Genomic DNA, 26268 nt, shown 5'->3' with positions numbered 1-26268 from the left:
TAATTTAACAGCCCAGGCGGAGGCGTTAAAGTTCTTCCGTAACGTAAGCTCCGTCCTTTTATCCTCCGGCTTCATCTTATCCGCCGCATCCCCTGAAACTACAGGGAAGGAGTAAACCAAGGCCGCTATAGGGGTGTCAATGTTGGGCAGCTGTAACGCCTGGGCAAAGGTTTGCTCTACATTGTAGAAGTGACAGTCGTTACTGCCCGGGTTAGAGAAATTAGAAGGGCATGACCATTGGTTTTTCACTACCTCTAAGAACAAAGGCGGGGCTGGGATCTCTGCCTTGTTCGTTGCCTGTGTTGGAAAACATAGCCATATCGGGATCCCTGACGGGAGGAACCGTGGGATGCCCAGTACCAATTTTAGTGGTTTTCCGTGCCTTATGTAAGAGAGGCTTAAACATCGCTGGAGGAAGCAAGGATGAGGATGAGGGGGAGTCCGGAGGTGCAGAATCCTCATCCTCCGAAAACCCCATGTCATTGTAGTTGTCCTCCCCCCGGGTGGAGCCTCGCTCACTACCAAAGGGGAAGAGGCCCTGGAAAGATGGTGTCTGAGGGACCTGCTGGAATGGGGAACCCTGTCCCTTTGTGCAATGCCACGTGTGATGGCTGCCGAAATGAGCCTCTTAATGCTTTCAGGCAAAAGCTCCAAATCCTCAAGATCTGTCTGGAGAGGGCTAGGATCCTGTGGGGCTAGCCTGGGTGGAGGCTGAAAAGACCTAGAGGAACCCTCTAAAGGATCTGCCTCCCCCCACTAAGAGGTGTAAGGGAGGCTGTGGGGGAAGGAGACACAGCTTGCCTGAAGCCCCTGGTAGATCTAGCCAGAGATACTGAAGGGGAAGAGGGACTGAACCCCCGGGTGAAGATCCTGACTAAGCAGAGGGAGGCCTGACTGGGGACCTGGACCTAGATCTGGGCCTGGAGGCCTGTGCCTGCCTCTCTGCCCTGGCAATGGTCTTCTCCAAAGCTTTCTGCCTCCTTAATTTGTCTTTTGTAGCTGCCCTAGAGGGGCGCTGATCAGACAGGGGTTTGGACACTGCAGACCTGGTTCTAGGCCTGTCCATTTGGGTCTCTCCACCCTCCATAGGCACCTCCTCATGGGCCTGAGAAGGATCAGTTCGAGCCGCCATCGCCCCACTCATCGCCTCCTGCCGCTCTGCCCTGCTGCGTGAGCCCTCTCGCCACTGAGTGAGACTGTGGGGCCCACGTGACTGCTAATGGCCTGCGCATGTGGCGCTCTTCAAGATGACCGCTGGAGCTTTAAAATGGCCGCCGGAGCTCTAAAATGGCCTCCGGAACTTTCTCTTTGATAAATAAGCGGGCGCGGCTTGTGTTTTAAAGTGCCGCGGCTCGTGTTCCTTCTGCTGGAGCCCCTACTGCTGGAAACGAGGCTCTAATCACCTCCATGGTCCTCAATAAGCTGGAACAGTCAGCGCGAGGTAACGAAGGCAGCGGTGCGCAAATGGAGCTCTTCGCACACTTCTCCGGTGCCAAGCAGGACTTGCAAGCTCCTCGAGGCTGCGCTTTGGAGAACAACACCCCCGCAGCCCGGGGACCGGTTCAGGACTCCTGGCCTGTGGAGGGGGAGGGAAATGCCCCACGGGGCCCTCCCAAACCGCCCGAGACAGAGGGGACTGTCCCTGGGGCCGCAGCCTATAATTTTGAATTTAGAATATCCAATTACAATCCAATAAAAATAATTTAAATCGATTAGATCTCGTACCTAAATCAAACACAGTGCTTGGACCATAAGACTGAGAGGAAACTGGGAGCCAATGGGAAGGAAGGAGCATTTAAGAATTTTCTCTCAGTCTATGGACCAATCAGGCTGTGATAAAACCCTCAGGTGACCCCTCCCTCGAGTCCACTAGAAAACTAAGGCAACGATTCCTTAAGAGTTTTGATAGACATAAAAAGTCCTGCTGGTGGGTAAGTGGCCTAACTGATGAGATAATGATTTCAAACTTCAGCGTAGTCAACATGCTCGGGAAGCTGTTGCCTTGACTGCCAATTTCCAATACTGAAACATTTCTCAAGACAGGCGCTATATTGAAAGAACAGGAAATGAGGAGCAAGAGTTGCCTTGATCAACATTGTGTAATTTTAGATCTGAATTCAGTGCTGTATCCTTGAAGTGTACATTATCCCCCGTCAGAATAAAATGTGTGCGTTACATATATAAATAAAGACAAAAGAGCTTCCTGGGCGTATTTCTGGAAGGGAAAGGAGGACAAAATGAAATAATACAGGAAATGACAAGTATTTCATTCCAGGAATCACTAGAAAGGCTGCTGACCATTGGATTCCTGTTCACTAAGCAGAGCAGAGAAGCAGGTAATTCCCACTAAGGATCATATTTCCCAAACCTATGTGATAAGCATGTCTTGCACTGGATCTGGCTTCATTTAGCTCTCGTCACTCTTAACCTACAGCGAGAACACAGATGTTCTATCCTTCCCAGACCTATCTGGAAATATCAGGAATTGAGACTTTGGGACCAAGCAGGTGCTATTCCTACATATAGCTCTTCTCCCTTAATTGCCTATGGGTGAGAACCAGAGACATGTTTGTACCCAACCCAATCAATCAAATCTGAAAAGAATTGTTGAACCGCAAAGATCTTTTAACCCTTGTTGTGCTAAAGTGTCACCCTGATCAACCAACTAAGGCAGAGATGTCAAACTCAATTTCATTGAGGGCTACATCAGGCTGTGGCTGACCTCAGGGGGCAGGCGGGCATGACCGACTGGGTGGGCATGGGCAGCTTGACACCACTCCCTAAACTGCTGGCATGTTTTCTCTTTCATTGGGTAGACTAGGCCGAAGCGATGTGGGTAGACCAGGCCAAAGCTACACGGGCTGGCCCCTTACATTTTCCAGGATGGCCCCGCAGGCCAGATCCAGCCCATGGGCCTTGAGTTTGACATCCTTGGATTACAGTAACCAAAGTGAGTAACAAGCATCAAAGATAATGGGAAGTCTCAACCAAAGCGCTAGTTTAAGAAAGGACAGCACCAAATGGGTGCAAGAGCAACTCTATTGGACCAATGCTACCAGTTATTCACACTTTGCTTACCTTGATACAATTGCTGATCAGTGTCTCATCCAAGAAATCTGAAAAGCCCCCCAGTTTTGGCAACTCAATAGGCAATTTCTCTGACCTTCCCGGCAGTTAGGTTTACTGTCCTAGTTAATCAGGATTTGCTTCCAGGTGTAAAATACCTTTCATCCAGGGAATACACAATTGTATGCATTGTTTTTGCCACTCTCCACATATTTTATCCTCATGAAACCCCTGAAAAGTAAATTATGTTGAGAGAGAGAGTAACTGATACGCTTTATGGCTGAGTAAGGATTTGAACATCAGAAAGAACAAAGTCCTCTAGCTGAAAAACAAGAGGAAATGCAACAAATATCCAAGTACCTAGAATAGCAGAAAAATAATAGAGTAAAGTTGCCTGCATTAAAGATTGTAACATAGAAATAACTAGCACAAGCATTAAAAGATGCCAATATTGCAATGTCAAAGATAAGCTCATTGCAAGTATCAAAGCAACTGATATACAGCATAGCTGCTGTTATAACTGAAGATCTTGTATGCAAAATTAACAAGCAAGAAAAAAGCCAAACAGTGTGCCACCAAAATGGAAGATCAAACTGGCAAATGAGATCAGCATGTTAAGATCAGATGCAAGCAAGCTAGAACAGATAAAAGACCAAAAATATTTGATCAAGAAACATTACTTAAAGATAAAGGAGATCAAAGAAGCACTGGAAATAACAAAGTAGGCAAATAACAGCTATAGCCAAAAAAGTTGACAGATATGAAGCTCAGATTATGCATTATAGGCAGAATCTCCAATTTTAGTTGAATCAGGAATGTTTTTACCAATCCATCAAAAAGAGTGTGCAATGAATCTGACAAAAAAGAAACAATGCAATTCTTGGCACAACTATGGAACAACCCAAAGAAATATAACAAGAAGGCAGTTTGGATAAGGGAGGTATAAAATGGGGGGGGGGGGGGAAGCTGAAATGAAAGAACTTGTAATAAAAGCAGAAATAGTGAAGAAAAGGACAAGAAAGATCAAGAATTTGTCAGCCCCAGGTGAAGACGAACTACATCATGGTTTTTGGTTGAAACATCTGACCAGTCTGCACCCACTCATTGCCAAGCAGTTTAACAACATATATAGTAGGGGGGGGAGGAGTAAAATTGAAGACTGGTTAACATCTGACAAAACCTACCCGATGAGCAAACCACACGGAATGAACAGAGGATTGGTGTGCTGGAGGAGGGGGCAGTTGGGATAAGAGATGAGATGAAGACAATTCAGAGGGGGAATACAGAAGTTGGGAATCAGATGTTAAAAATGGAATTTGAAAGGATGTCTTTTTTTCTTAGGTTCCAAAATTTGCCAGAAGCTGAGAATGAAGATCTCAAGGAGATTATGACCACAATACTAGCAGAGTATATTAATAGAGAGAAACTACAGCTTTGGTGGGACATTGACCTGATTTATAGGGTTAATTCGGCCTATGCAAGAACGCATAACGTTCTAAGGGAAGTTCATATTAAATTTCTTAGAAAAACTACAAGAGATGAGGTTCTAGGAGCTCAAAGGGGAGGACCACTAAAATATAAAGATAAAGAGATAACCATTCTTAAACAGATCCCCCAAAAAGTAAGAGATAATAGAAGGAAATATTCCTTCTTAGCAAAAAAATTATATAATAATGGAGTCTGGTTCAGATGGCTATTTCCAGAAGGCATGCTGATTTTTTGGGAGGGCAGCAGAATTAGAATTCACACACCAGCGGAAGCAGAGGCTTTCGCTAAAGAACACAGTGCTCTTTTAGGTGAAATGGGGGATGTTACACAAGAAACAAGGGAGAGAGGGGCTGAGGCGCAGCCGGTGGATGGGAGAGAGGATGCAACAGCTAGAAGACTCAGATCACAAAAGTGATTTGGAACACTATTGCAATTGTTGCTATGTATTTTTATGGAAGTGATACAAAACAAATGATTGAAACATACTGATGATTTTGTGTCAAATTTTAAACTGCTAATACTTAGGTAAATGCTGATATTTTTCTATCATTGTTTGTAAATTGCAAGACCTGCACGATGTAGCTGTCAAAATGTTTTATACCCTATAACCCTTTTCCCCTGAAAACCTTTTAAAAAACCAATAAAAATTTGAATTAAAAAAAAAAACCTACCCGATGATGAAAGATCCAACAAAAGGGACAGCACCTCACAACTATAAGCCAATTACCTGCTTTCCAACAACTTGCAAACTGTTAACTGGTGCAGTCGCTGATGTTGTCCAATAGCATCTATAGTTGAAAACAAACTCATTCCAGCTGCCCAGAAACTGCCCAAACAGCAGGGGGACAAAAAATCAGCTATTAAGGCTATCCAACTTCATTAACATTTCCTAGGCTATCACGCCTCCTTTATATGGACAATCTGAAAAGCACCATCTGAAATAGAATCACTGCTCAACGCTGTTCAAATATACAACCAAGATATTGCAATGCAGTTTGGAGTGGACAAAAATGCCACACTTGCCATACACAGGGGGAAAATAGTGAAAACGGACAGAATCAAGATGCCCTGTGGAAATAATATCAAGGGTCGGGATGAAGAGCAATACAACTACTTGAACATCCTTCAGGCTGACATCACCAAGCACATTGAAGTTAAGGAGGTTAGCAGTGAATACATCAGATGGGTGAAGAAAATCTTAGAAGTCTAAACCCAGTGAAGGAAATAACCTCAAGGTAATTAAGATCTGGGGAATTCCAGTCATGAGATACACAGTTGGAATAGTGGAAATGGACCTGTAGTAGAAGCCCTGGATAGGAATATCAGAAAAATAATGACAATGAATCATGCCCTTCATCCATGCAGGGACGTTGACAGACTCTACTTACCAAGGACACTAATGTTGAAAGTACATCAGATAGCTGAAGAAGAACAAAAAAGCACTGGAAGTATATTTGAAGGACAGTGAAGAAGATGTACTGAAGATAGTGCAACATGAACATTACTGACTACCAAAGTCATCAAACTGGCCTACAAGAAAGACCAAATGAAGAAAAAGAGACGTGGAATGGCAAAACATTACACAGTCAGTACATAAAAAACTAGTAGGCAAAGAATATAATAATACTTAGCAACAGCTAAAGGTTAAAAAACTGAAAAAGGAACAGAGGGGCTATTTCTAGCTACACAAGACTAAGTCTTAAGAGCTAATGCATGTAAAGCCAGAATTCAGAAGACCGTAACAGGCAAAGAACCTGAAGGAACAGTGGGCCCAGCTACTCAGCTGGTGCAGGAAGATCACACAGACTAATTATAAACAAGGCCATGACAAAGTAGCAACAATAGTGCGTTGGAATATGTTCAAGAAATACCACTTGCCTGCAAGCAAAAACTGGCAGGACCACAACACAGACCAAGAAATAGAAAAAGAAGACACCAAAGTGCTCTGAGACTTTAGAATACAAACAGACAAGCATCTGCCACACAACACCCCAGACTTAACAGCTGTTGATAAGAAAGGGGAAAAAAGTTTTGACAGCGCACACTGCAATACTGGAAACAGCAGACTAGAAGAGAAAAAAAAAACTAGAGAAAATCCACAAATATAAAGACCTATAAATTGAAGGGATGCTGTGGCTCAGTGGCTGAGCCTGTCGATCAGAAAGGTCAGTGGTTTGGCGGTTTGAATCCCTAGCACCGCGTAACAAAGTGAGCTCCTGTTACTTGTCCCAGCTTCTGCCAACCTAGCAGTTCGAAAGCATGTAAAAATGCAAGTAGAAAAATAGGAACCACCTTTGGTGGGAAGGTAACAACTCTCCGTGCGCCTTCAGCATTTAGTCATGCTGGCCACATGACCACAGAGACATCTTCGGACAGCGCTGGCTCTTGGGCTTTGAAACGGAGATGAGCACTGCCCCCTAGAGTTGGGAACAACTAGCACATATGTGCAAGGGGAACCTTTACCTTTTAAATTGAAGTAGTATAATGTTGGCAAAGGAAACCAAAAACAGTACCAATAGGGATAGTTGTCTTGGGTGAAATTCCTGGGGTACCACTTCAACATCATCAGCATAGACAAAATCACCATCACTCTGGTTCCTGTGTTTCTTTTAATTGTTCTAAATGTTGCTTTATCTTTGGATTGTAGGCCACCCGGAGTCTGGCATTAAGATGGGTGGCTATACAAATGTTTTGAAGGAAGGAATGAAAATAGATGCCAGATGTAGGCCCAACCAGCCAAAACAGACTGTGACAAGCAGCCCAACATTCACACTCTGGTTTTAGAACAGCTTCTCTCCAAGAAAGGGAGGGGGGGAGACTTTCCGATGGTCCTGTGGACTCATGAGAAGGCTAAGAGTAAAAAACAGGCAGAATGAATCCTGTTGTCCCTCCGTAATTATTCTGAAGAGACCTGACACTTCTTGCAACAAAAAGAAATTGGTACAGAGCAGAGAAGCCATGTCCAATGTTAACAGCTGGTGTCAAGATGAAAACGTTTACTTCTTTGGCCAGAAATACAGCAAAGAAATGGAATTCATAGCTAGCACTCCCCCTTTTTTCCATCTCAACTGCATAATCTGGACGACTCACTTTGAATGCAACTGCTGCTGCATTCAGGCTGATTTACATGCCACAGGCATTGTTAGCAACCTTCTTAACCATCTCTCCAAGCCAAAAGCAGCTACTAATTAAACCCAAGAGTTGGGCAGGCAACTTCCCAAGTGGACATAAGGATTTCAAAGATGCAACACACTTCATCTAGCACCGGATTAAACATAAATAAGGCAATTCCATTCACTTTTAATTTTTAATAATTTTAAGTTTCTAATGTTTTCCAATCTTATCATATACTCCCCAAAAAATCCAATAGTAGCTTCCTAAGGCTTTTGTGCCTATATCTAAAGTTTTCAGGCTACATGATACAGAACTCCAGAAAAAATAACTACAGGTAGTCTCAACTTATGACCTCAATTGGGACCAGAATTTCTGTCACTAAGGTAATCAAGTGAGCACCATTTTATGACATTTTTGGCTATACAGGTAGCCCTCGACTTACAACAGTTCATTTAGTGACCATTCAAAGTTACAACACTGAAAAAAGTGACATGACTGTTTTTCACACTTACAACCTTTACAGCATCCCCAATGGTCGTGTGATCAAATTGCAGACGCTTGGCAACTGACTCGTATTTATGATGGTTGCAATGTCGTGGGGTCATGCGATCCCATTTTGCGACCTCCTGACAAGCAGAGTCAATGAGGTATCCATATTCACTTAACAACCAAGTTATTAACTTAACAACTGCAATGATTCATTTTGACAACTGTGGCAAGAAAAGTCGTAAAATGGACCAAAACTCACAGCAACATAAATTTTGGGCTCAATTGTGGTTGTAAGTTGAGGATTACCTGTAGTTGTTCGGTGAATCACCATGGTCATTAAACAAATAATGCAGTCGTTAAGAGAAACTGTCTTCCCCCATTAACTTTGTCAGAAGTTGTCTGGAAAGGTCACAACCACGCGACCCCAAGAAGCTAGAGTTGTAAATACATATCAGATGCCTACTGCCCAAATTTCGATCACATGACCATGGAGATGCTGCATCGGTCTTTAAGTGCAGGTGGCAAGTACTTTTTCAATGCCACTGTAATTTCGAAAGAGTGAAGAAATAATAAGTCAAGGGCTACCTATATGAATCCATTTGCCTTCAGTTTATTTTCATACAATCTAAATATGTTTAGATTGTATGAAATTCCAGGACAATGCATTATTATAATACTCCCCCCCCCAAAAAAAAGAACGATAAATGGAGATAGCATAATATTAAAATGAAAAATTACAGAAAAGTATTCCCATGATTGTAAAAGTCTATAGAGATTCTCAGTCATCCAGGTCATGGTTGTCCCAAAGGTGCTTTTTCAGGAGGCTACTGAACTTTGTTTTTTCTTTGAAGACGTTTCACTTCCCACCTGAGAAGTTTCTTGGATGAGAAGTGAAATGTCTTCAAAGAAAAAACAAGGAAGTCCAGTAGCCTCCTGACAAAAACACCTTTGGGTCTTCCCATGATTGGCAGCAAGTTTCCATGCTATCAGAATGGCTCTGATAATAGAATGTGCTATTTGAAACAGGCTTTATTTACTCTATTTTGGTTTTATCTGGAAGAGTTCCAAGCATGCCCACTAAGCAACCAATCATAAAGTGAGGACTACCAGTACTGTACACTTAAAGGCAAAGACATATATGTATTTATAATCTGATTTACGCTGCAATAATTCCTTATTTATATCCTTCCTTTTTTATAAATAACTCAAGGCAGTGAATATACACAATACCTCTTCCTATTCTTAATTTTCCCTAGAATAACCACCCTTGGAGGTGAGCTGGACTGAGTGTGACTGGTTGATGATCACCCAATCAGCCCCAGAATACTCAATACATACATTAATAAAAAAAAAACTATCACGTAATGTTCCATGAAACTGCAAGTTTAACTCAGCAGAACGAAATAGCATTCCAAGGAGATTCTGACATCAGCCTTACATAAGGACAAGCAATCTTTTTGTTATCAGGGACATTATTACATTCTTTTTGTATTGTTTTTCAAATCCAAGGTAACATTCCATGCAAAAAAAAACCCGTTTTAGAAAAGAAACTGCACCCTTCCATCCATTTGTTCCCTGAATCTTGTGAGCTGCCCACCCCTGGCGTTGAAGCTGCTCTGTACTTTAAGGGAGATCCTACACACACACACACACACACACACACACACACACACACCTTTAGGGATCTAATAAACATTCAGTTCATGGAGCAATGAGTTTCAGATGGTCCAAATCCAAACCAAGTACGTAGGTTTTAAATGCATGGAAACCTGCATAGAATGAATCAGTTCTGAGTATGGACCGAACCACAGTTGGTTTTGGCAGAAATTATTTGGGGAAGTAAGAATAGGAATAGGAAAACCCTAAGGCAGCAGCTGAAGGGAAGAAGGGAGTAAAGATAGTGGGAAGAGCAGGAGAATCAGGGGGAGGGGGAAGGGGAGGGGGTATGCTTGGCAGCTGGGAGCCTGTTCCAGACACTGGAGATCAATGCTATAAAGAACAGGTGCAAAAGCCATATATATCAGGGATGTCCAACATTGTTGTCACGTGACGTATCACAACTTTTTTCCTCTTCGCTACACTGGGGGTGGCGTGGCCAGCGCATGATGCATCTGGCCCGTAATATATATGGACAACAGCCAAGGTAATAGAAAGGCTGGGAAGACTGGTGTGTGTGTGTATGTGCTGGTGGGATATACTGTATGTGCTAATGGGAAGAAGAGAATACAGACACTGCAAAATGGGGAACATGGATCACGACAATGGGCCATGCTAAGAGAACAACAATGCAAGCTGCAACTAAGGTGGAACATGAAGAAATATACCATCCTGGAAACTAACTGAGTGAAGGAGAGAAAAGGGGGACGTTGCTCATTAGCCTCGACCTCCTTGCCCTTAAAATTCCTCTAGGACCTTCTAGATTTTGTTTCATCCAAAATATGGAACTGCCCCGCTTTGAGTTCTGCTTCTGCCACATGGCAACCAATCCAAAATGGTTCAGCAAAACTGCCGAAGTGCAATGGTTTGCTTGAAGTTTGAAAGAAAACATATTTCCCACTTGTGTATACTCAAAGATGCCTTTCTCACAGACCTCTTTCTACCTTCTGGAAAAACAGGGATTCCAAATAAGGTTTCTTTGGCAGCCTTCACTAATGGCCAAATCATCTGAGATTGATAGGACTGACCCTACTAACAAAAAGCCGATCTTAGGAATGATACCAATAGCACGTAGACCTATATACCACTTTACAGTGCTTTTACAGCCCTCTCTAAGCACTTTACAGAGTCATCATATTGCCCTCCCCCCTTCTCCAAACAATCTGGCTCCTCATTTCACCCACTTTGGAAGGATGGAACCTGAGTCAACCTTGAGCCTGGTGAGATTTGAACTGCTAAATTGCAGGCAGCCGACAGTTAGCAGAAGCAGCCTGCAATACTGCACTCTATCCACTGCGCCACCTAGATAACTAGATGCAATTTCATTGTTAAGGGCAGCATGTTTTATAGCCACATATTTCCAATTCTCCTCCAATTCCTTCCTGGCAAAAGCTTTGCTATAGCCAAGAAACTACAGCCAGTTTCTTCAATCTGGTCTAATTTAATGTGTTGGACATTAGCAAACACTAGCTAGTATGCTGGCTGGGTAATGATGGCCCCAAATATCTGAGAACTGCAAGGTTGTGAAAAATTTCAACGGTCCTTTTTTGGGGGGGTGGGGGGTGGAGAGGGGGTTACTCACAAGGCCATCAATAATGAAAATCCAGCAATGTACAGGTTTCTTTGGGCCCGGAAGAGCTTCATATGAAAATGCTCCACAGCCCCAGGGTTGTTCTGCAGGTTCACTTTCTCCGTCACATCATCGTATTTCTGGATCTCGCGAATGGCATCTGCAAGTCATTGAGAAACAATCACAGCTCTGAATACATAAAATTCATTGACAAATTCCAGCCGGTTTATAGAAACATAGTCCAAAATCTCTCATGGCTTTATATGTGCGATTATTTATTATTAAGAACACCTCAGACAAACATATACACCACAAAATAGGATACCCAACAGAACCAGTTCACCAGCAGAGAAGATATACTTCAAACATGTTCCTAAGTTACTAGTGGGGATCCCACAAAGACCCCCCGATGGAACTGAGCTGCAGAGGTCGGCTGATGCTACACTACTATCATTTACTCCAAAATATTTGCTCTTAGGTCCAATAAATTAATCTCAGTAGCGAGGAAAACCAGTTGCAGTTACTGCTACGTTTTATTGCTCTTTGACTGTAAATCACAGTTAAGAACAAAATTATAGTATTTCTAATTGCTGTTGGTTTTCTGAATTGAGACAGAACCTTGCGCTTTCCTGCAGAGATCACCTCACACCATTCTGCTAGCGGGCACCATTCTCGCAATCCTTTTAAGGGGAGCCTCCTTAAAAGGGAATCTCCTAAAGGATCGCAAGAAAAACATCTGCTTTCAGAATGTTGCAAAGTGGCCCGTGGAGAAGGCCCTGCCTCAAAACCAGAAAGGTTGCGCCCTCTGGGCCCTGGAGCCATCCAAGGGCTCCCATGCATGGCTGAGCAAGACGTAGGCTAAAGGGTCCAGGGATGTACCAGCTTCACACACACACCAGTAAGCTCTGGAACTGGCTAGCCCATAGCAGTTTCCACCTGCCAGAGGCTCTGACTCTTCCCTGCCCTCCAAGGAAACTCGCCACTCTATTTAACGACTGCAATTGCATGACCCAGGATTGCAGTTGTTGAATGAAACAGTCATATGACATGTCACTTAATGACCACTTCAGATTTTCCAGGTGCAACTGTGGTCTTAAATCAAGGATTATTTGTGCTGCAGTAAGTTATTATCCTTTGCATTTTTGAAGTAAGATGAAAGTCTATTACGACTTCAATCTTCGTTGTGTTTTGGCATAATCTCAGTACAGAGCAGCAAACTTGCCGTTGCGCTTTGTTCCTTCACTTTCAACAAGAGATTCTTTAAAGTCTTCCTCATTTCTAACGTTCTGAGCAGCAGCATATCTGCGGCAGTGGTGGTTTCCTCCAGCAACCTTATTCCTGTTTCTTCTAGACTTTCTCATGTTACATTTTGCATGTAATCAACTGACAGTAATCAAGCTTGGAACGTTCCTTTTCCAATTCTGAACCGTTTAACTCAGGGGTGTCCAAACTTGGGAACTTTTAAGACTTGTGGACTTCAACTCCCAGAATTCCCCAGCCAGCCTGAAGACTTTAAGACTTGTGGACTTCAACTCCCAGGCTGGTGGGGGAATTCTGGGAGTTGAAGTCCACAAGTCTTAAAGTTCCCAAGTTTGGACACCCCTGGTTTAACTAATCTGTATTTCATTCTAATTGTTGTTTCCTAGTTATGAAATAAATTATTCAATAGACAGATTGGATGACTTAATACCGGTAGTCCTCGACTTACAACAATTCATTTAGTTACCATTTAAACTTAAAACGGCACTGAAAATAGGGATTTATGCCTAGTTTTCACACTTACGACCTTTGTAGCATCCCCATGATCACGTGATCAGAATTCAGATGCTTGACAATTAATTTGTACTTATGACTGTTGCTATGATCACATACCCAAGGTCAAGTGATTATCTTTTGCAAGGTTTTGATAAACAAAATCAAAGGGGAAGCCAGATTCACTTAACAAACAACCTTATTATTATTAACTTATCAACTGTGGTGATTCACTTAGCAACTGTGACAAGAGGTCGCAAAATGGGCAAAACTCACTTAACAAATGTGTCAACAGAAGTTTTGGGCTCAATTGTCATAAGTCAAGGATTACCTGTATATCTGAGGAACCATCTCACCCCAATGGGAGTAGCCCGCCCCCCATCAAGACAGCGGAAGAGGCCTGCCACGGATCCCATCTGCTAAGGAATTCCAGTGGGCAGGGAAACTGCCTTTTCCGCTGTGGCCCTGTGCCTGTGGAACACTCTACCACTGGAAGTCAGGGCTGGTCCGATCCTTTTGGCCTTTCTATCCATAATCAAAACTTAAGCAAACCTATATAAGTATCTTTGGTTTTTCATTATTCAGTGGATATCAGCTATGTGCTTTCTGGTGCTCTGCAATTTCTGAATCTACCTTGTATATCTTGGTACTTGTTGCATGTGCTATTGAAATACAAACTGCAAAATCTTCAGCATTATTTCAGATGTCAGAGAAGTGCAATTGTTCAAGAGTTTCAGCTACTTCCTCTTCTTTGATATTGGAATAAAAATGGATCGTTTCTAGATTCTGCTTGTGTTTTCCATACTTGTTTAGAAACTGCACAAATAATTTTGTAAGATTTAAATTATAAGATGTATATTATTTTGCTAGTAATTAATCAATTGAGAAGCAGCATTTTAACTTCACTTCCCAGACTGCTTGGTTCTAGTTCAGTGATCTTAATATGCATCATTGATTTGGGGTCATTTTTTCTACAGCTTTTCATATATCCACATTGTCTTTCTCTAGTAGATCTTTGGCCTTTTCTTGCCTTTCCTCAGCCCATCTTTGCATAAATGGTCCTTTGATTTATGTAACATGCTTAAATAATTCTTTTGTCCTGCCCGTTCAGTTGTTATCAATTCATTTGTGTTGTTTAGACAGACGTAATGTTTGGTCTTTTTCTCTGCAATTCAGTAGTTGGGCAAATTCTCCTCTCTTATCTATTGGCCTTTGTTTTGCTTCTACAGCTGTTCCCAACTTATCATCACATAGTCTACTTGCTTTTCACATGTGGCATATTTTTGTTTCATTGTTAAGGGTATCACACATTTCGCCCAGAATTCTTCTGTAGGAAAGCTCTTCAACAGCCACGCCATCTGCCTCTGTGATTAAAGCACAGAGGCCGCTGTTATTGGCTGGTTTGCCTTGGATTCATTTGAGATCATTTTCTAATGTAGGGGCTACCTGAGCACTGACTGTGATCCTCTTCTGCTAACATTGGTGACGATTCCATTTCTTTTGTGCTTTTCTCATCCATAGCAGAAGATGCAAAGTTTTACTGGTGTGAAGGCAAGTGGTTCAGTCCATTCATTTTACGGATGCCCAAAACTTTAATGTTCAGTCTTGATATTTCTGCTCTGCAAACATCAAGTCGCCCTTGGTTCATGGATCTGACGTTCTATGTACCAATAGTACATGAAACTTTGGAGCATCAAACTTTCCTTTTTCTTCTGGATAGATCAGTAGCTTAGCATCTTTTCAATCCAGCACCAATATTAGTCATGACTGCCCTCTGCTCTTCCTCAGTAACCGGTTGGAAACCTTCTATCCTCGGGGGCTTATCTTCCAGCATGTGTTGACTTATGACCATCCATTTGGTTTTCTTGGCAAAAATCTGGGGCTAGGTTTCTTTTTTTCCCCATTCCTTTTTTATTTTCCATAAATACATGCCAGTTGCCAAGCGGAATTTTGATCATGTGACCTTGGGGATGCTGCAATGACCACAAGTGGTCATAAGACACTTTTTTGATTGCCGCTGTAACTTTGAACAACCACTAAATTGTCATAAGTCAAGGATCACCTGTATGCAAATAGTCACACCTTTATGAATAATTGATATTAATAATACCATCAGCACCACTAACCAATTGCATAGACTTCTACTTACCAATAAACAACAAAACAAGGATGATTATAAGTACGACAAAGAAAGTGTTTCCGTAAATCACAAGAAGGTGCACCAAACGGGACTTGAAGATTTTCTGCCACCTGTAGATAAATTTCCAACATTAAAGGGGGGGAGGGGAATGCACCCATCAGACTGCAATGCATGTTACATCATGGCTTAGCAAACATTTTAGATATTAGCTGCAGCCTCCCAAATAACTTTTTTAAATGACTGAAACCTCATGGTTATGACAATTATACTGCCAAGGACAAAAGAGCAAAGGAGCAGAGGCATAAAATGAAACATCATGTGACCCATGCCTGACATATGTTAATTCATCATTTCTGACTGTGGTTAAGCAGGACGTCGCATGCTTACCATTTGCAAAGTTCTGCCAGATTCCCCATTGACTTTGCTTGTTGGAAGATGGGCATGAAGCACCCAAAACGGCCATCATGTGACCACAGAACACTATGGCCACCATGAATGCATGCCAACTGCCAAGCACCCAAATTGCAATGTGACCATGGGGACATTGTGACAGCCATAACTTCAAGGGACAGTTGTCTCCTTTTTTTAGTGCAGTTATGACTTTGGCCGGTCACTGAGCAAGTGGGTGGTAAGTGAGAACTACTTGCACTACTCATTATTTTACACTTGCAAGCCACTCGTAGTTTTTTTCTGGGTAAACAGTTAGCCCTTGACTTACAACTGGTGATTTAGTGACTGTTCAAAGTTACAACAGATCCTGAAAAAAGTATCTACAACCCAGATTTCCCAACCATGGGGAGGTGGTTGACTTTCCAACCACCTCACCATGGTCATGAGACCGTATTTTGGGTGCTTGGCAACCAGCCTGTATTTATGGCTGTTTGCCGCATCCTGTAGTCACATGACCACAATCTATAGTTTTGGTGGAAACTGGCTTGTATTTCTGGCTTCCGTCAAAAAAAAAAAAAAACCTACCATCAACAAGGGTTTGCTTAAGGAGGAGGGAGGAGCTGACGTCACAATGATACGACGTGCGATCTTGGAGCTCCAAGATCGCAGTCAATATCTCTGCCACTGGACGGTCCTTTTGGACCTAAACCGTCCCGTAGAGACAGTGATAGAGGAGGGCACATCCTGCTGATCTCAGGGACATCCCAAAGTCCCTGATTGATCCAGGAGAAGCTCTTTTTTCCAGCGACAGAGACGCAGCCATTGAAGCTGCTGAAGTTGAGACAGCTCCAGAACAGAAAGAGAGCGGGAGAGAAAGTGTGTCGAATTGGGGAGAAAAATTTTACTATTAGAGATCACCCCAAAAACCCAAAACTTAAATTAAAATTGAAGACAGAATAGAGTAAGTGGCGAGATTAGGCCAGAATTAAATTTAGTATGTCATCTTTTAATTTTTTCTTTTTACAGAAGGGTTTGTTTAGGGCTTGCTGCAAAAAAAGATCATGAAATCAGGCACAATCATGTGATGGTCTACTTAACAACCATCATAGTTTACAATCATAATTGCAGGCTAATTATGGTCATAGTTAGAGGACTGCCTGTAGTCTCAAAACCTAAGTAGTTAATTAATACAAACTTGAGCACCTCTTTACGTTGAACACACAAGCATGTACAGGCCGATTATCCCAGCCTCCTTTAGATTATTGGCATTGGTTAAAAATATATTCTCCTGCCTGCTTTCGGGTATTAATTACTCTCACCCATCATCCCAAGTTCCTTTTTCCGGAGTCACTCTCTTAGCAATCCTCTGGAAACCAAGCTGAGTCTTGACCTACATTTTTGCATTTCTCAGCAGCCTAAGCCATTAAGGTTTCAGGGACCCCTCCCACACTCACCCTCCTATCTTCTTACCTAGTTGCAGAGATAAAGGGAATGCAGAGGAGAAACACAAGGATGACTTCCACATAGAGAAAAGTGGCGACAGCGGCCCACTGGAGACTCATCATGGAAATATGGGAAGGAAACGGCTCCAAGAAAAGCTGAGATTCACAGCTAAACAGAACTTTTAGCTGAAAGGAAGGGGGAGAAAGGCTATTAGAATACAAAATGTACAAAGTGCATATACCACATTGCTGAGTTTCTGTCTGGGTGTTTTATCCTTGGGGTGGACAAGCTTCTGCCTTTGTGTATTCTTGAGTTTGAAGTGTGCACATATGTTATGTCGGTTGAAGCTCCTCCTGAGGTGTATGCAGTACAATGCAGTGAGCCATGTGCAGATCTATACATTGAGAAAACAAAACAACCACTCCATAAATGCATGGCACAACATAGGAGAACAAACAAATGCGGATTAGATTCAGAAGTCGATCTGCTTTTAAAAGACAGCAAAGTCTTTTGAAGACAGCAAAGTCCATATTTTGGACTGAGAGGATCTCTGGTTTGAAAAAGGGATTAAAGAGGCCATCTACGTCAAAATGGAACACCTGTGTCTTTCAACAGAGGGGGAGGGATACAACATCATTTATCTCCAATCTACAACACAATTCCAAGAAGACTCCACACCAATTTGCACACTAAGATCACCCTGATGACACAGATAAACCTCCAGGTAACAACTTGCTAAAAGAATGCAGATGACCAGCTGTCTTCAAGAAGTATAAATCCTTCCATTTCCCACCATTCAGCCAGAGCTGAAGAAGCTTCTTGGATGAGAAGTGAAATGCCTTCAAAGAATAACAAGAAAGTCCAGTTGCCTCTTGAAAAAAGCACCTTTGGGACAGTCTGATGACTGCTCAGACATTCCTCTCAGATCAAGGACAGAAGATGCAAATGCTGTTCCCAGTAATGGTCACCCCACCCCCACCCCACCCCTGCTCTTTTCCTCTTCAGCAGGGAAGCTCTGCAGGTATCACGTTGAAGACCAATGTCAGTTCAAGTTCTGTCTGTAAATCACCTATGACCACGTCTGCCTAACTCTCACCAGGTGGATTCAAATAAGATGCAGAGTGTTACACAGCTTCAGTGCTCCCACACCCCAGATATATTCCTTGCTGCTACTGATAAAATTAAGGAGTTTAAAAAAAAACTCCCAGATGCTGCTAAACTACAACTCCCAGCAACCCCTGTAAGCGCAACCAATGGAAAGGAATCCTGGGAGATATAGTTCAACATTATAGGAGAACTGGTTTGCCGTTCTTAATTACAATAATTTCTCTGCCTTTTTCTTACGGGTTTAAAAATAATTTAGTTCTTAAGCTACTAAGAATTAAAAGAATACCAATTTAAGAGATAAAAGAGCTGGCAGAACGCATGCCAAACAAGTTATGAACTCAAATAAAAAATAAACCCCCAGGAAAAAGAAATCTTGTGCCATAATGAAAAATAACCTGAGGAAGATAAATCATTTCTTTTGATCCAAGGGAGAACTGTACACATAGCCTCCTTAAGGTGTAATGGTACTTGGCAACCAGTCTGCATTTGTGGTCATTTGAATCATCTAAATAACCATTTATGATGTTTTTGCCAAAAACTTCAGGGTTGCATCAAAAATGTCCCAAGGCAAATAATGGGTTCCACAAAAAAGGTTATAAAATCGGATCTGGTAACAAAATGACCCGCTTTACAAATCTTACTATTTGTGACTAAAAGGGGCAGGCTCCACTACAGTCATAAATTGGAGACTACTTGAATAGGGTAAGAGTAAGATTTGTGCTTTAAAATTGCTGCTATCCTTCAAGAATTAGGAAAGCAAAACTAGTACTACTTCTCCGATGGCAAGAATAATTTTTCCACATTCAGAATACAAGATTGAATACGAAGCGGTTACCCCAAACTTTGTGGCTTGGCGTAGGCATAAATCATCAACTGCGTACAATATATGAGATAAATGAATGAAATGGCAGTTTACGTGTATTTCACTAAAAGTAAAGTTTTAACCAGTCACTTTTTTTAAAATAAAGGAAGGTATCTAGAAAGCTGGAAAAAGAGGGGGGAGGGAGGGGGGGAAGAAGAGAGAATGTAGTTGCCAGATCTAAAAGTGCTTTTTCAAAAGATTAAATTATCTTTTAAATGTAAACAAAGATAGGAAGTCAGATAGGCACCAAGGAATCTATCTGCAGAATTTTTCAACACTTGTATAATACAACAGAGTCCCAGAATGATCATCTTTTCTATTTGTGCCTACTGCCGTGATGGCGAACTTACGGCACGCGTGTCACAGGTGGCATACACAGAGCCCTCTCTTCAGGCACACCAACCGTTGCCCCAGCCCAACTCCATTGCACATGTGCATGTAACTCCCGCTGGCCAGCTGGTCTTCATGTCTATGCAGTGCACGCACAGGGGGCGCGCATGCGGGGGACACAAGTGTGCATGAGCAGGGGGTGCTCGCATTTCATTTTGGGGCCTCGCACAGCATCCCCGCACCCTATTTTGTGCCTAGAAAGCCTCCTGCACCAACCTGGAAGCCAAAAATGGGCAGGGGAGCGCATGCACGGGGGGAAGGGGAGCGTGGGGGGGGTGTCACACGCACATGAACAGGGGGGCACATGGGAGTGTCATGCACGCATGCATGGGGGAAGGGCATGCATGGGGTGTCACGTGCACATTGCATTATGGGTGTGGGCTTTCAGCGCGCAACGAAAAAAACGTTAGCCATCACTGGCCTAGAGCGTTAGAGTCTATCTTCCATGAGTTGAGCACCTTAGCAATGTGAATTGCCCATAATCACAAATATTGAAACACAAAACATACTAAAGAAAAAGAAAGTAGGAGAGGGAAGATCTCAGTGAGAGAACTACATTGTAAAAAAATCAATGCAGAATTATACATTTGTCCCACTTTCTATTTGTGGATTTAGCATCTAAGGTCCCTTTCTTACTGACCTCATCAAGAGAAAGCTATCCACACAAAAGTTGCAACTTTGCAAAAAGAAGATATGATTATTTGCTATCTTTGTATAGGCTAATGATATTCCTTTTATTCATTTCATAGCTTGGTTTGAAATGAAAAATTATACGGCTGCTCTGGAGTAATTATCAAGTCATCTTATTTGGACTTCTGAGTTTGAAACACAAGTAGTCCTTGGCTTATAACCAGTCATTTAACAACCCTTCAAAATTATAAATCTGGAATAGGTGCTTTATGGCCCATAAAGCACATCTGGCTGTTATATTGCCCCCCCCCCAATCACATTACTGTATTTCAAGGGGAGTCAAGGCCCGAGGGCCAGATCCGACCCATGGGGTGCTTTGATCTGGCCTGCAACACCGCCCTGGAAACAGTGAAGGACCAGCCCGTGGTGCCTCTGCCAGAGAAAATGGAGCTCAGCAGGGCCATGTTCAGCCCTCTGCCAGAAAAAACGGAGTCCAGGGGCCGGGGAAGCTGAAAATGGAGCCTAGGGTCACATGCTCCGTTTTCCATGGCAGGGGGATTCAGGAGGCCATTACGGCCAAAAATTGGAGCTCGGGAGCCCATTTTCGCTGGCAGAGCGCTTGGGCCACCACAGGCACCAACACGAGTGACGTCAAGCTGGCCATACCCGTCTGCCCCCACCCCTCCCGAGGTCAAACATAATCCTGATGCGGCCTCAATGAAATTGAGTTTGACACCCCTGCTATAGAGCATGAATGCAACAAGCTCACCAGCATTCATTTTCTGATCCTCATGCCACCCCACGTAAACAAGACCAAAGAGTTTGGGTTTGGGTTTTTTTTGGAGTTTGGGGATAGGCCTCAGGGCAAAATGGATGAGGCGTAAGATTTCATCCATTAGGTCCCCCAAAACCCACCCCCTTTGGACTGCAGCTCTTAAAAGGGCATGTCCATAAAACTAAGAAACCCTTTCAAGTACTAAATTATGCTGTCTCCAAGAGAGATCTGCAAATTGAGCAAGCAGAAAGGGAGATTAAAAGAGCACATGACTGCCAGGGACAGCTGAAGCATTGCAACACCTGCACAATTCCACTGAAATATTTGGTGCATCAACAAGGGAGAAAAAAAGAGGAAGACATTTAAATCAGCATTTATTCCAGGCTGGGAGGCATGCTGTCCTTTCTCTGCACTGCCCACCCTACTTTAAAGAAAACACGAGAAACTATTTTTCATCACTTTCTTTAAAAAGCTATTTCAGAACTTTCAGATATCATTGTAATTGTTGATATATTAGAAAGTGGCAAAAGAGATGATTGAAATATGGTTGATACAATGTATAACAAGATGCTGTTTCTGCTTATCTTTTATCCTTTGTTTTTTTTTCTCTGTAAAAGTTGTGAGATTTGGAGAGATTTCTACCTTTAGCACGATGTAGCTGCCAAAAATTTTTGTACATCCACCTACCCTTTCCTATAAATGTTTAAAAACCAATAATTTTTTTAAAAAAAAGCTATTTCAGAGACAATTTGACAAGATAAATTCCAACGGGAAATCAGCTATAGCTTTAATGAATATAATTAATCAATACGGTCAAGTATCTGGGTTTAAAATAAATCTAGGGAAAACAAAGATGATAGTTTAAAAATATGACCACAAATCCAAAAGAAGAATTAGAAAGAGTAACAGGATGTGAGATATCCAAAATAAGAGTTAAAGTACAAGAGGAGGAAGATGTTAAAGTTAGTTAGCTTATGTTAGCGTATGATTGTGAAATGTTTATACCCTGTATTTTGCTCTGGGAGGTTGGGGGGAGGGAGGGTTGGAGGGGGAGGGGGATCGGGGTGGAGGGGAGGGGATATATTTGTAAAATTTATTAAAACTCTTTAATAATAATAAAAAAAGATAAATTCCACCTCTCACACACACCCCAGACCAGAAGCCAACTCTTAAGTGCACAAGTTATGTGCAGCTAGCCCAAACTTCCCATATGAAGCGAGGCAAGCTGCAAAACCCCAAGAATTGGCATGTGAAATACCTATTTAATTCAATTCCCCTAAGATTTTAATATTATGCCAGCGATGAGTTCGCTTTCCCAAGAGCCCCATGACTGACAGTCAGGAGAACAAGTCGGACTACTACCACCTTTCCGGAATTCGCTTTGGAGACGGAGGAGATTGGAAGGCTGCAGGACAGGCCTGTGCCCTGCCCTGCCCATTCCTTCGCAAATACGCACCCGCTCCGGCTCTTCAACGCACCTCACGCCCACCCACCCCTCCTGTTCGCGCAGCCTCCTCCATATTAATGGCCCCTTGCAATATTCGTTGCACAAACATTTGCACCCGGGAAGGAGGGGGGGGGGGAAGTTAGGGTGCTTCCAGGATGAAGGAAGGAAGTGGGAGAAAGCAGATTACAAGTAAAACCGAATTGCGTACGGGTGTTTCATGGGAAGACGCCACAGAAAGGTGGGGATTTAAAATTAGGGGAGCTTCGACTACTCCTTGCAGGAGAGGCGTCCCCCATTCTTTCGAAATACGGGAAAGAAGCAAGGCGCCAGGAGCCATTTAAAGGCGGGAGCGCCTTCTTTTTAACATAATTTGGCTTTTCTTTCCCGAATAACCAGCTTCGCACTCCTGTTCCTCTCCTCCCTCCTTCCCTCCCCCAAACAGTTCGGCGGGAGAAACCCCGATACGTACCAACAGAGCCCCAAAAGCAGCTCCCGCTGGACCGCAGGCAGAAATAGAGAACGCTCGAAACCCCGCCCCCTCCTTTCGTTGGGCGTGGCCTGGGGGCGCCCTCCGCCCAATCGCGAAGCAGGTTTTTAAAATAGAGGCGAGGGGGAGGGTAAAGGCCGAAGTTGCTCGGTCAGGGTCGCAGGCGTGGCTGCGTGTCGCAGTTTTGGACGTGTCTATTTTTTAAAAAACCGGGGGGGGGGGGGACGCTCCATAGGAAGTAAGGGAGAGGTGAAGGAAGTAGATGTGCTACGAAATGCGTCGGACTACAGCTCCCATGATCTCTAGCGAGGATGACTCGTGGTCCCGCCCTCACGGGGTTTTAGAGCAGAGGTCAAACTTGGCAACATTAAGACTTGTGGACTTCAGCTGTGGCTGGAGAATTCTGGGAGTTGAAGTCCACAAGTCTTAACGTTGCAAAGTTTGGGGACTCTTGGTTTTAGAGGAATTGCAAACGTGTGGAGGCTCTGATGGCGGGGAGGCGGTGTTACTTTGCTCTTGTTTTTCCTCAAAAGGCTGCTGAGCGAATTGCTTATTTTCCTTTTCCAGACAAAATTATCCTTTTCTCATTTTTTTTATTGGTTAGGATCCTCCTTCCTTGTCTTTTATTCATTGCTACCCGTTTCCTTTGTTGGCTACATTAAAGTGCTGGTTAGAATTGCCAATTCAAAAGCGGCGTTCGGCTGTAGCTGAATAGAACGACGGTTCACCCCGACCGCGTCTCCCTTCTCGTCCACATCCCGACTGGATTTACGCAGTGTGTGAATGCCTGGTTTTGCTTCATGGCTTCTGCAGCGCAAGGTGTGGAGCAAAAGCCATACGTCTCGTTTTACTTGACGTTCTGAACTTCTGCATTTTTTTCTCTTAATCGCTAGAAAACCACCAGATTTGACACGAACCGGTTTTTTTCCCCTGTTGTGCTCTTGACACATAGAGCAGTATCCAAGCTGGACCAAGAAGTAAATTAGGAAGAATTTATGATACAGCAGTATGTTGTTTTTTCCTGTCTCTGGTTCCTTTCCCCCTGTTCAGAACCAAAAGCCCGTTTGGCTCTTTAAAGGGACTAACAGTGGATCGTTTCCGAAAATGAGGGCAGGAGAAATAAAAGTGGAATAAAACGGAACATGTTGGCAGTGGTTTGCTTTCCAAGCTTGTTTCAATTTAGTTTCTCAACGTTTCCTTACCAGAAGCAGGATTTTCTTGTCCTATTCTCCTTAGCTTATAAAAAACTCCGAGCTACAAATATTTTCTATTATTTCAAAATGGCACATTATTCATATATAGACCAATAATACCTCACATGTCTATTTGCATAATACAGATGGGTGGGGTGGGATTACTTAATTATGCTTGAGGTCTCAGTATGATGGTTACAAGTGTCTCCAGTGTTAAACAGATACGATTCTTTTAAAGAGCCAAAGGATTTTCCTTTCTGAGAAGCAATTACAGTCTCCCTCTCCCCTTTCAAACTGACACTGGAAGTTAAATTGTGCAGCTCTAATTTATTAATGTATTTACTAGTAGAATGCTGACAAAGAGCCCAGGTTGCTAGAGGTTGCTCAATGAAAGAGACTTCAGGTTCCTATTTGCAGCAGATGGCAGCACTCAACATAGTAAGTTCAAAAGGAACAGAGATTCACAACAATGCTTTCTTCAATGGGAGGCTGGGATGAGCTGTTAGAAGCCAAGTCACATATTGAAAATCCTAATATTGGTAGGAACTATAAGTATCTTTGAGAAGAGATGAGCACTTCTGTTTCTAGTATATAACACATGGATAATAGTGCCTCATGCTCTGCCCTCCTTCTTCCATTGGCATCATAGCAACCAATTTTAAATATACAGTGGGAAGCCCACATAGTGTTCAAGGTTAGAACCAGGGAGACCTAGTTGTAGCCCACCCTCAGCCACTGGATGTTTGAGGCACAGATATTCTCTCAGCATGCCCTACCTTGCAGGGTTATCCCTGTAGGGAAAAGTGCGAAAAATACCTTTATGTACACTGTCTTCGGTTCTTGAAAGAAAGCTGGATTATAAATCTAACAAGTAAAAACAGCTCCAGGAACTGCAGCTTGAGAGCAGCAGATGCTCTCAGCATGCCACAGTTGCCATAGCCTGCACAATCACTTAGCTTTTAGACGATGCTGTATCAATTAGTATCAGGGTAACCAAGCTTGGCAATCATTCAATTTAGAAACACACCTGGAAAAAACTAAGTCATCTATGTATTCATAGATAAAATATTAATCAGGCTGTGATTTCTTGGCAAACCTATTGGCGAGTCTTGCTTCAAAACAACTATTTTGCCCTCTGGCTTTTGGTTATATAAGGATTCGTATGTATAATAGCCTAAGTATCGATACCACTGTTTGATGAAATACATTTGAATTATGAAATCTCTTTCTTGGAGCCAGAAAAATACCAGCAGCTGTGTTCTAAATGATATATTAAAATACAGTATCAGGAATCACATACTTTGAAATTACAGATTTTTCTCCTTGTAGTGAGATGGATGAGATGGCTTCAGAGCAGTGCTGCTCATATGAGTTTTTGTGGGCTGCTATTTGTTCCTCAGATTCCACAGTGATGACAAAGTAGATTCTACTTTTAATCTCCTTTAATGTTTTGAACTCTCTAATTCATTTGGACTAATTATTCCTAAAGCTTTTGGAAGTTGCATCTTGCAAATAACTTGAGTCAGCCACCAGCACTGAATTAACAAAAAAAAAAAAAAAAAAAAAAACCCATTCCTCCTACACAAGTTTCTTTTTGGTGTCCCTTCTTGTAGCTCTGATGAAGTCACACCTTCTGTGTGGTTGTTCATACGATATTTGAGTCTCGGTTGTAGGGACAACAGTTTCTACCTTCTGTTAGCTCTACATTGGGTCCGGTGTAGTAGCTGCATCTCTCCAATCTTGCAGAGTAGTAGTAGAGATAGAATGGACACAACTAGCATCTTGCTCAGCATACGGTTTCTCTAACGCGGTCCTGTCATGTGTTCCAGCGATCGCTCCTGCAAGTAAATCGTCTTTATTCACAGACGCGTTTCATACAAATGACCACTAATGTGCTCGACCCAATGATATGGTATTATAACTACAGTCATCTGATAACGTGGTTCTCCATTTCAGTTTATTATGAGGAGGAGATGGGGGGGAATCCCGATTCCAACCCTTACGGCATAATGGATGATTCACAGCAATTCCAAAGCAAACTTATCCCTTTGCAAAACTACTCTAGCGCATTGATTTCTTTGAAGGTATGACGGTAGGACCCATTTATAGCCAAGGCTTTGCAGAAGCGGGCCGAAGCTGGACAGCAGGGACAGGAGAGCAAGGTCACGTCACGGGACCCTTTCCGAAACTTGGCGTTTGTTGCTTTCTCTCAGAACGCAGCAGTATAGAAACCGCTCTTTCCCGGCCTCGCCCTCTACCGGCCACCTGT

At 42.8% G+C, this 26268-nt stretch overlaps 1 protein-coding gene across 1 annotated transcript in view; it reads right to left on the bottom strand.

Moving 5' to 3' along the window:
- Nucleotides 1–22953, bottom strand: part of BCAP31 (B cell receptor associated protein 31) — a 53245-nt gene extending 30292 nt beyond the window's left edge. Inside the window, exons 1-4 of the mRNA XM_081953166.1 lie at nt 22789–22953; nt 17136–17293; nt 15285–15385; nt 11396–11543 (exon numbers count right to left, since the gene is read on the bottom strand). Of these exons, the coding sequence (XP_081809292.1) occupies nt 11396–11543; nt 15285–15385; nt 17136–17230 (344 nt within the window). The 5' untranslated portion in view covers nt 17231–17293; nt 22789–22953. The remainder of the gene's footprint in view (nt 1–11395; nt 11544–15284; nt 15386–17135; nt 17294–22788) is intronic.
- Nucleotides 22954–26268: the final 3315 nt, after the last annotated feature.

The sequence above is a fragment of the Natrix helvetica genome (genome assembly GCF_964273705.1).
Source record: "Natrix helvetica genome assembly, chromosome: 1".
In the NCBI taxonomy this organism is placed as follows: domain Eukaryota; kingdom Metazoa; phylum Chordata; class Lepidosauria; order Squamata; family Natricidae; genus Natrix; species Natrix helvetica.
This window is presented reverse-complemented; position numbering and strand designations above follow the sequence as displayed.